At 36.6% G+C, this 11,739-nt stretch overlaps 1 protein-coding gene across 1 annotated transcript; it reads left to right on the forward strand.

The window, feature by feature from the left end:
- Positions 1-1,452: 1,452 nt before the first annotated feature.
- Positions 1,453-11,167, forward strand: LOC122144873 (SLAM family member 9-like). Its single transcript, XM_042756092.1, has 7 exons — positions 1,453-1,602; positions 4,759-4,837; positions 5,152-5,469; positions 6,135-6,422; positions 6,548-6,661; positions 6,757-6,818; positions 10,875-11,167. Exons 1-7 carry the CDS (start codon positions 1,453-1,455, stop codon positions 10,920-10,922), a joined length of 1,059 nt encoding a protein of 352 aa, XP_042612026.1. The 3' UTR covers positions 10,923-11,167.
- The last annotated feature ends 572 nt before the right edge of the window (positions 11,168-11,739 follow it).

Here is an 11,739-nt window from a genome sequence, read left to right on the forward strand (position 1 = left end):
TTCTCGTTAAGCCATCATTCCTGGGTGATTTATTGTCTTTTAAAAGTTTACACATTCCACCATTTCAAGGAGAAATTCTTCCATCACAAATCTCCTCTAAATTCTTTATTTATTTCTTAGCATTTGTGGAGATGTTATTTAAAAAAAGAATTTATGCCAGAACCTGTGGAGCGGATGAGTATAGTCCTGATAAAAGCTAGCCCATGTTTTGAGATTACTTATGGATTATGGGTAAATACTTTCCATTGACTGACAAATGCGTATTGTATTATATTCACATTTCTCCTTTCTAATCAAAGTACTTTGTATTTTCTTCTTATCCTTTTTCAATCCCTTTACATCTGGACTAACAAGGCGCCTGTAGTTTTTCTATGTATTGTCGTCTAGTTTACCTTTGAATACATCTGATTTTCTTTCTCATGTTCATTAGAGATCGCCGGTAGATCTTTTTGTAAATTTAATATTGCTTTATGAATTGGATTCATTGTCTCTTTTGCTTTGCTAAATACTTCCCCTTTTTAATAGCCATCTTTTTTTCTAGCAAGAATAATGCCAGACAAGAAAAGACAGGTAAGTACTAGTATTAGTGTTAAGTGCTGGCGAAAAAGATGAGTCTTTAGATTTTTTTTTGAAAATGAGTAAAGACTTCGAATTAAGATCGGGAGGTCATTCCACCAGCTGGGGTGCATTCCAGGAAAAGGTCAGTGTAGAGTGGTTTGACCTCTTTGGGATGGTACCCAAAGGCGTCATTCCTTGCGAGCACAACTTCTGGATGGCCGCATAGATTGACTAATGAGCTTATTTATGTTTGGTGCCTCGTGCCAGTGTTCGTCTTGTAGGGAAGTCTAGTACCTTGAATTTGATGCGACGGCTACTGGTAAGCCCTTGTAACCTGATGAGGAGAGGAGTACTGAACTGTTTTTGGCTCATTGAAGACAACCCTCGCTGCTGCCTTCTGGATCAGTTGCAGAGGCTTATAGTACATGCGAATGCCCCTCCAGGAGAGCCTTAAAAATAGCCAGCTGGAGAGAACACGAGCTTGGACAGAGTTGGTGCTTGCTCGGACAGAAGGGTCTATCTTCCACTGTTGTATAATTCAAATCTGCAGGACCGGGCGTTGTAGCAATGTTGTCTGTGAAGCTTAACTGATGAATCCATCACAACTCCCTAGGTTTATGGCTGTCTGGGAAGGAGTTATGGTTTGACGAACCCGCTGTATAGAGACGTTGTGATGAACACGTAATGGGTTTAGCTGGAAACCACCAGCAGTTCAGTCTTAGTAAGGCATTGGAGCTGCCGGTGATGGTCATTCTCCTAGCTAGAAATGTCACTAGACTGCTGCAGAGGTTGTCACCAGACAGGCTGAAATGCGAGCAACTACCGTCGGGTCATCTGGTTTTGGAATGAGAACGTAGAGTTGACGTGTCATCAGTGCTAGTGATAAGAAACGCCATGCTTCGAAGACAGATCCTACATGAGTCAGTAGATGGAGTAGCAGAGAAAAGCGGTCAAGTACTGAGCCTGAGGAACCCCCGTAGCAAAGTTGTTGTGAACTTAGAAACTTCACCACTCCAAGACACCCTGAAAGGATCTATCAGAAAGGTAGGAGTTACGCACATGGAGAGCGTTCTCAGAGATCCCCATCTTTCTGAGGGGTGGACAGGGGAATCTGAGGTGATTAAACAGTGTCAAAAAGCAAGCAGGACAAGTCCGAGCACGATGTATGAGGAACTGGGATTTTTGAATGCCCGTTTGCCTGGGGTCGCAGGGCTCAGTGCAACCGTAGGCTCAGTAACCGGCGCAAACAGTTCTCAGTTAGAGTGGCCACTTTTGAAGCCAGATGGGTGCTGTCCGGAGGTTGGGGTTCTGTCAAGGAACATAGAGAGAGACGCTGGTTGAACACGCTTCGTCAAGTGTCTTTGCAATGATGGAAGAAGGCATACCGGACCTCTGTATTTTGCTAGAAGTGCGGGATTTAGAGATTGTTTCTTCCTCGCAGTGGTGCTTACCCGAGCCTGCTTAAATCTGAGGAAAAGTTCCAGAGTGAAGGCAGCGTATTGTGACAAGTCCTTGTATTTTTTTTTTCTTGTTAGGATAGTAGTCATTTCGAGAAAAAGGTAGATTCAGTTTTTGTTTGTTATTTTGGCCTTAGCCCAACTCTGAAGCCCAGTCTCTTTCTATTTGTGTGCTGTTTATTGCCATTGAATTTATTTAGTTTTTGTTTATTATTCTGCCGACCCCTGGCCTATTGTAGCCCAGCGGTTCCAAATCCTGGTACTGGAGAACCACCAACATTGCATGTTTTTGATGTCTCCCTTATCTGGCACACACATTTGAGGTCTTGGGGTCTTTACTAATGAGCAAAGGAGTTGAATCAGGTGTGTTTGATTAGGGAGACATTTTAAATGTGCAGTGTTGGTGGTTCGCAGGACCAGCATTGGAACTACTGTTGTACACCAGTGGTTCTCAATTCCAGTCCTCATGACCCCTGGCTCTGCACATTTTGTATCTCTTATCACTTCAGCCCTTTTTTCTTCTATTCTTTTTATTGCAAATGTTATTTCAGTATTATTTACATTTTATTATATTATTTTTGTATATTTCTAAGTAGGGGCTAAGCACTGAAGAGAACACATAGATCACTCACAAGCTACGCAATATAGCGTTCATTATTGCAGATAAATCGCATTCGATAATGTATGTAATTGCTGGTGTTCTTCTTTTTCTTCTTCTACTTTTGTTTCTGTATTAAGATATGAAAGTTTTGTGTATATAACTCAAGCCCTAAAGTGCCACCAACAGCTCAAAATTTACACTTGTGTATATGTATATAACTTTTGAATTGTAAAGTTTAGATGCAAAATTCTTTTTTCATTTGATTCCTTGGCTCGTGCTGAGTCTATGAATGAGTGAATGAATGAATGATGCATTTATATAGCACTTTATTGTGTATTGTTGTACACCCAAAGCTCTTTACAATCATGTGGTGGGGGGGGTCTCTCCTCAACCACCACCAGTGTGCAGCATCCACTTGGATGATGCGACGGCAGCCACAGGATAACGGCGCCAGTGCACTCACCAGCTATAGGTGGAGAGGAGAGAGATAGAGCCAATCAAGTGGTTGGGGATTATTAGGAGGCCATGATTGACAAAGGCCAAGGGGGCAATTTGGCCAGGACACCAGGGTTACACCCCTACTCTTTACGAGAAGTGCTAATGCATAATAAAATTTATATTTCTATAAGTCAAGATTTTTAGCGATTTTTAATTATTCGAAAAAGATAATTTTTTAACTCATCCTAGACTGTCTGATTTTTACCAAAAATTTTTCAGACTATGCTGGCAAAAAGATATAGACAGGTTATGGGAGGTTATGGGATTCAAGTTGATTAGTCAAAACAAATTTGACAAACCATGATAAAATTAACATGAGACTATATCTCTGCATGCTTTAGTGTATTCAAACCTTGGTGATTGCTATAATAACCATGTCCTGAATGTTCCTGCACAGCCATTTTCAGTAAAATAATAGACTTGTCTGTAATTACTAAAAGGTCAATCTTATAAAAAATGCTTTAGCATATTCAAACCAAACTCTATATTTTTTACAATTATTATTATTTTTTTCTTCCGAGTAAAATAATTGTCTGTAATTACTAAAAGGTCAATTTTTTATATTGTTTTTAAGTAGTATTTTGTGATTGTTGAATTTTTATTTTTTATTGATTTTTTTTATGCAAAATATAATTTTTTCTTATGTTGGAGAATTTGAAGAAAACATCATTATTCTTCAGTTCTTTAAAAATAAAATTGTAATAAAAACAAAATATTAATGAAAAAGAATCAAATTGATGGGTGCTATTCATTGTTTTGAACACATGATGGCAACAATGTGCGTGACGTTCATCAAGTAAAGAACCATTTTAAAATGTAGTTGAGAGAAATGTGTGTGTGTAATTGTTTCTACAAACAATTAAAGTGTTTTAGTGCATAATATAAATAGTGAGATTTTACTGTTTTTGGTCAATGTTTCAAAGAAATATAATATTAATAATAATAATAATATAAAGAAATAATAAATAGAGCATTCAAAGAGATCCAATCTGACCCGTGACTTTGATTTGACTTTTTAATAGATTAATTTTATTTTAATGTAAAGCTATTCTGTGCAGGCAAGTCAAACTGTGAGGTTCATTTCTGTGGAGGAGGGTGAAAATGTGACTCACCTGCACACTAGACCCACATCAAACAATCGGCTACTTTCCTGCCAAAGCTACTTGTCCATCCAGCAGATCAAACCACTTTTCTGAAAACACCCGACCACAGTATGTTTCAGTTTGACTCAGATGTTGAGCTGCTTGTTTCACACCTCAGACCGTTAATAATGTGAGAAGATAAACTGTTTTGCCATCTGAAACAACTGAATGATTAGGAAACCATCTTAGAAAACTTCAGATTTATTTTATCTTGAAAATTAGGTTGACTAATCTAATCTACTTTTACACATTTCACTAAATCAGTAGTTGATTAATTCTAACTGTTTTTGTTTATATGAGTAGTTAGTTTATTATTTAAAGATGCTTATAAGTGGAGTTAAATTATTTTTTATATATTTAAATGGTATATTATGATTTTATGTGTGTTTAAACGATACATTGTGTGTGTGTGTGTGTGTGCGTGCGTGCGTGCACTAGGAGGGTCATCAAACTGCTGGGGGTGGATTCACACACTGTGTTTTTCAGCAGACGGTCTTAATAGGTCAGACTTCTCATTGAACCCCTGATGAAAATGTTTCACATGTTTGTTTTGTTCTGTTTGTGTTGGTGGCGTCTAATTGGTAAGTTATAAATATATCTCCAATTGCTTTCCATTTCAGAGTAATAAATCTGCTGACACTGTCCAAATAAGCTGGAGAATCTGAATTTGCTGTTCTTCCTAAAGAATAATGTTTATGAATAATGTTTATTTAAAAGATATTATTGAGATATTAATTTAGAATTCATTTTTATGTTTTTGTGAGTATCTTTCATTAAGTGTTTATTAAAACCATATATTTTTTTTGTGTCTCTCTGCTGCTGTTCTGTGTACTTAGAAATTAAAACAGACTTTGTAAACCTTTGTAAATCTGTGACAAAACTTCATGTTCTTTAGGTGTGTTTGGTGAGTCAGTGTCAGTGATGGAGGGAGATTCTGTTACTTTACAAACTGATGTTACTGAAATACGTGAAGACGATGACATACTGTGGAAGTTTGGAGCTGAAACGTCCCAAATAGCGGAAATCAGTAAAGTGGCTAGAATTTTCACCACATCTGATGGTCCTGATGGGAGATTCAGAGACAGACTGAAGCTGGACAATCAAACTGGATCTCTGACCATCATGAACATCACAACTAAACACGCAGGACGTTATGAAGTACAGAGAAGTGGAGTCAAGTGGTCATCAAAAATATTCAGTGTTTCTGTCTATAGTGAGTATATAGAGATCATTTGTTCAAATGTTTACATATTCTTGGGGTTATTAGAGGAATATTTTGGGTTCAGCACAAGTTAAGCTCAGCCTCAACATACAGCATTTGTGGCATACTGTTGCGCAATAAAAAAATAATTCAGACTCGCTAATCATTTTCTTTAAAATTAAAAAAGAGGTTACAGTGAGGTGCTTCAAATCTAAATTAATATTTACTTATTTGAAGCATTTAAAAGCAGAAATGCAAATATTATAATTCAACACATTCATCTATTAAAATTGGTGAATAATTTGAACTAAAGGGTAGTTTTCAGGTTTATGGTGTATAAACCCATAAAAATGTACACAAAAAAAGGTTAGTTAAATGTTTTTTTTTTTTTTTAATGCAGGGGGGGATTGTTTGTTCTCCTCTCATACTGTTCACGTCTTGTGGCTTTAGTACTATTTTAATGTTTACGAATCAGCCTCATTCACTGCCATTGTAAGTGTGTCACTGTAACAGATTTTTGCTTTTCCACTGGACAAGCAGATTTTTTCTTTTTTTGCTAATCTACTCTGCACAAATACTTTTGATTGAGCTTAACTGCCTAACTTGTACTGAACTGTCAACACACTACAACAAAAATAAGTGTAAGCATATCAATCTTTATTCTCTCATGTTTTCAGCTCGTCTGCCTGTTCCTAACATTACCATGAACTGTTCTTCATCATCATCATCACAGCAGAATTGTTCATTGGTGTGTTCAGTGGTGAATGTGGGTCATGTAACTCTCTCCTGGTACAAAGGAAACAGTTTATTGTCCAGCATCAGTGTGTCTGATCTCAGCATCAGTCTCTCTCTACCTCTGGAGGTGGAATATCAGGATAAAAACACCTACAGCTGTGTGATCAACAATCCTATCAGCAACCAGACCACACATCTCAACATCACTCAACTTTGTCACACATGTGAAGGTAGGCCTACATCTGTGGTGATATTAACATTTATTTACTTAGCTCAGCTGTCTTTTGTTGTTGATCAGACCAACACATTTACTTTAAATTAAAGTAAGTGAATATTTTCTTTTACTCTCATTCAGATCCTCCAGACTCTGTATCTCTGATACTGATCTACGCCGCTGCCGCTGCTGGATGTGTGTTGATTGTAGTGTCAGTCGTGACGTGCTGTATCTGCAAGAAATTTAGAAAAAAGGGTCAGGAGAGCTAGCAATTAATCTGTAAAAATATTAATATATTATTATGAGATAGAAAACGTTGTTTTAACACACCTGTGGTTATGTTAATGCAGTTCAGACACCGGAGGAAGACGGAGCCGATTCAGCATTGTGCAAACCAAAAACACAAAAAAAGGTAAGATCACTCTTTACTGTGTTGAGTCAGTTAGTCTGATTGAAGTTTGCAGCATCAGATGGTCAGTGGACAGATGTGGGCGATCTATAAGCCCAACCGTCATCAGTAAAGAATTACGAGAAGATCAAAAGGAAAGTTAAGGCATTTTTTGTGCTATTTAAATGTATGTTCTGTTTGTATCTCCGTGTAAACAGTTTTTCCATTTTGCAAAGTTATTTTCATTTTGCAGACCTAAAAAAAGAATTCAATAGCCCAAAACGAAATTCAATAACAGAAAATGTTTTTTGAATGTATCAAATGTATTAGTTTTTACAGCAATAGTAAAATATTAACATTGATAAACTATTATTATATATTAAAGTGTTAGTTCAGCCAACATTTTAGGCTAAATATTAGGCTATCTGTCAGCCTCAGTCACATTTTACATTTGTTGTATATTTTCAAACTTTAAAAATGAATAATGACCGTAAGTATTCTGCTTTTTTAATTTTTTTTGTCATAACTAAACGGTATAAACATGCTTGTTTACGTGTTAGAGAAAAGTAAGGGGTTCCTTCAGACGCGACGAGGAGCACTAATCACTTTCTTTTATCTTTTTTATTTACCACAAAGAATAGTTTTCTCAACCTGTAAATCTGCTTAGAATATGGGTGCTAATGCCAATTCCGTACGTATTTGGACATCAGTAAATCAGTTTTGGCAAATACAAACAACTTGATTATGTTTAATGAGCCTAACATCCAGCCGCGCAAGAAAACATGCAATACTTGAGACATGATCAATAAAGGAAGTCATCTTTTGCTTTTGTAATGGTGTTAAATAGAGGGGGAAGAAAAGAAAAGAAAAGAAAAGAAAAGAAAAGAAAATAAAGTAATAAGTTTTAATTTTTATTTAAGAACTTATTCTTTATTTAAAATATTTTTAGTATTAGACCTTATTCTTGAAACACAAAATTATATATATGGAATGGAATGAAACTTTAATATACTGAATGAAATACTGAATATATTGAAGTAAACTTGAATATATGGAATGAAAGTTTGAATATATAAATGAAAGTCTGAATGTATGGAATTAAAGTCTGAATTTATAGAAGGAAACTTGAATATATGGAATGAAAGTCTGAATATATGTAATGAAACTTGAATATATGTTATGGTATTATTTTTTTGTAGAATTAAATTTGCGGTGCATGGAATTAAAACGCAAATTTGACACTATTAAATGAATACCAATATAGTTATATCCTTGTTACCAGAGCAATAGCTTTCTAATTTTAATGACTTTCAATTAATTGCCTCAAATTTTCCAATACTTTGTTGAACTAGAAAAATATTGGCAATAGCTGGTCATATTCCAAACAATTTGAAATGTACATCCCGTCATCTTGACTTCCATCATCTCAGTCATTTCACACAGTACCCATGCTCATTTTGACAGGAATGTAGTCTTTTGACTAAAATTCCATATAGTTTTAGTCATATTTTAATAATTTGAACTGTTTTAGTTTTAGTCTAGTTTTAGTCAACAATATATGATTTTTTTGTTATATATATATAGTGTTTTTTTTTTATTTTGTTGTTTTTTTTTTGAGTTTTTTGTGTGTGTAACACAACTGTGTGTGTTTTTGACCATTTAAGTGCAAAAAGAGAAAATAGAGCTCAGTTCAGTACAGGGCCATCGCTAGTGGGGTGAAAGGTGGTGACGCGGGTGCGCACTGGACGCACGCAGAGAGATGCGTCTCAAAACATTTGAACACCAAATTTGCCTCTTCTTGCTCTTGTACATACAAAATTTGTCACAGCTCGGTAAGTGAACACACCGTGTAAACAGGCGTCTGGGTCCAAATGAGGTCTTTATATATACATAACAAAAAGTAAAAAAAAAAACAACTGAAATCACCCACAATGGGAAAAACTAGAGTAACGTAAATCCAGAAAACAGAACAGAAACAGGGATACGACCATATTACGGCAACCAAGTGCTAGCATAAGTGTTAGTGTTGGCATAACTGTGAGTGGAGACCAGCGCTTCTGGAGCTTTGTGAGTGGACGCTGCCGCCTCAGGGGAACTGTGAGCGGAATCCGCCACTTCGTGAAGGCCTGAAAAGAGCCCCGCTACCTCAGAAGCATTATGAGTAGGCAACCCCACCTCGGTGGAATGGTGAGTGGTCACCGCTACCTCAGGGGCTTTGCGAGCAGGCCACACCGCTTGCACCAACATCAGCGGGGGTTCCTGCACGCTGTGTATCAGCCCACGCTGCAGTGAAGTGCTATTTTACTTTTTATTTTCAGTTTCTGTACCTGGACACCTACAAACTTGAAAAAACTTAAAACATTGTGTAAATAGCACAAATAAATAAATAACAAACATACAAATTAAACAATTTCAAACATGGCCCACTGGTACATCCTGCACTGGGGCCCCGCAAAACCTCAGCTATGGCCCTGGGGCCAAACGCATACTTTTTATGGTTCTAGTAACACTCCAAAGAGAAAGGAAAACTATATAACACTCCAAAGAGAAAGGAAAACTATATGTCCTTAGTCTTTCCTTCCTGTGACTGGAATCCCTGAAACAAGGCCAAAATACACCAAAACTCTTATTCATTTAAGTTCAGAGGAGGGAGATAAAAGATGCATTCTTACAACTATCTAAAACATATTACTGTGGTTTGTCTTTTCTTGGGTCCGGTACTGTGCTCCTGTACTCATACTCCTAAAAATACCCCGATACCAAAAGCTGATACTACACAGCGTGTGAACAGAGCTGTGTCCAGAAAAAGAAACCACTGAAAACAGAACAAAAGAGAGCAGAATGAAGTTATTAGAGATTAAGGATGTTTATGAAGTACATGTAAGTAATTTATATAATGATAAACATCCACTCAGCGCGTTATGCTTATCAGCTCGTGCACATCCCATTATACAGGCATGAATATTTTAATGTTTAACATTATATTAATTACTTACATGTACTTCATAAACATCCTTAATCTCTAATAACTTCATTCTACTCTCTGTTGTTCTGTTGTCAGGGTTTCATTTTCTGTACACAGCTCTGTTTTCACACGCTGTGTAGTATCGGCTTTGTGCGAGCTCGTTGAGTGAATATCTCACACAGACATCACTGGAAGGTTTGTAGTTCGGTCTGATATGTCAAAAGCAAGACATCTTGCAGATCTACGTGTGCAATCTAGATGCTGTCTACACAAGGCACCCTGAAACGATGGCACAGAAAACAGGAACCGAACACTGGCTGTTCACATTTAGCAACTACAACGAACATTGATTTGAATGAGAAACACAGATACAAGTGACAGCCACCATTAAGCGCTCCACTTTATGCAAATGAGCGTAGACCGGATGCAGCGAATTCTATTGGTTATAGCCAACATGTAAAACATTTAACCGTTACATCAAAGCCAACCCATGATGTGGCCTGTGGCCTACTAATTTAAATAATAATTCGTTTAAAATATGTAAACAGTTAGCTATAAATAAATGGGTTTCTAAAATATGGGCTACCTATACAAAGTCAGTTAAATAGATTTGCATTGGGAAGAAAAAAAAAGACTCAGATTAAGGCATGTTACCTGTGCTGAGTCTGGTCTTGAGCTGGAGCTGCTCTGCGGTTCATGATCATCTGTGGTAAAGTGCAGCTTTAGCTTTAGTCACTGGTTGATTTGTAGACCTGCTGCTACAAGTATCTTTGTTGCTGCTTCTTTGTGAAAGACAGTCATTCTCAGCCATGCTCTGTCGTGAGAAACCTTCAGAACTTGTGATAAAACATAAATGTGATGTTTGATGTCATGTTAGCATCTGTTCTGCAGTAGCAGTATAAAAAAACCATTAGTAGGCTATTAGCAGAGTATGCTTTGCACATAAAAAAACAATTATGTTCTGGAAGTTTAAAAGTCTTAAGTAAATTATTTTTTGAAGAATTACTAAGGTCTTGTTATAAGAATATGAGGTTATTCAGAGATTATTAATGCTTAACTGCTACTGCCTGTCTTGCCTTGGCCTGATTCCTGATTGAGTGTGTGTTTCTTTGCAGAAATCAAAGACAGAAGCTGTGTATGAAAATGTCCCCAAAAAGCGATGATCAAATACTGTATCTACTGGAACTGATGCTAGAGCCCATACAGGACAGTGTCTTACGATTTGGGGGTTTATTCTCACTTATCCTCTGCCAGGATTGATTTGTTTAAACTCTTTTTTGTACCTTTTGGTGTTATTGTGAATTTTGTTTTAATGTATTAGTTTACCATTAGCACAGCATCCAGAAACTCAACTTAAATGATCTATTTCTAGTTTATCATATAAATCTTTACATTCATCATACATTAAACATTGATCCACCCTTCATTGTGCTCTTTTATCTGTCCTTTAATGCTCTTGCTTTATTCCTTTAGTAAATGTAATAAAATATAAAGTGCACTGCATAGTGGTTTACAGTATCACACACGGATTGTTCAGCTAGATATGTTGGCAAATGGTAGCACAAGCACATCATCGCAACCGCAGCCAATGGCATTTCAACAACAGCTACACCCAGCACATGTTGGAGATATATGTAAATCATTAACAATAAAGGCAGACAGTTGGTGCTAAGCCTAACAGACTGACTGATAGAATCAGATTCATTCTTAATTGTCGTCATGTGTACTGTAGTAGGCTACACATAATACATTTCCACCAATAAATCAGAATCAGAAGCAGAATCAGAAAGAGCTTTATTGCCAAGTATGCTTGCGCATACAAGGAATTTGTTTTAGTGACATAAGCTTCCAGTACACAAAAGACAACAACACACAGTCAAAAAAATAAAAAATAAAAACCCTTTGCAGATAAATAAGTGTATAAACAATTGTGCTATAAATGATAATGGAATTGGATTGAGTAAGATGCAGGGATGTACT

Source organism: Cyprinus carpio, unplaced genomic scaffold, assembly GCF_018340385.1.
Source record: "Cyprinus carpio isolate SPL01 unplaced genomic scaffold, ASM1834038v1 S000006795, whole genome shotgun sequence".
In the NCBI taxonomy this organism is placed as follows: Eukaryota; Metazoa; Chordata; class Actinopteri; order Cypriniformes; family Cyprinidae; genus Cyprinus; species Cyprinus carpio.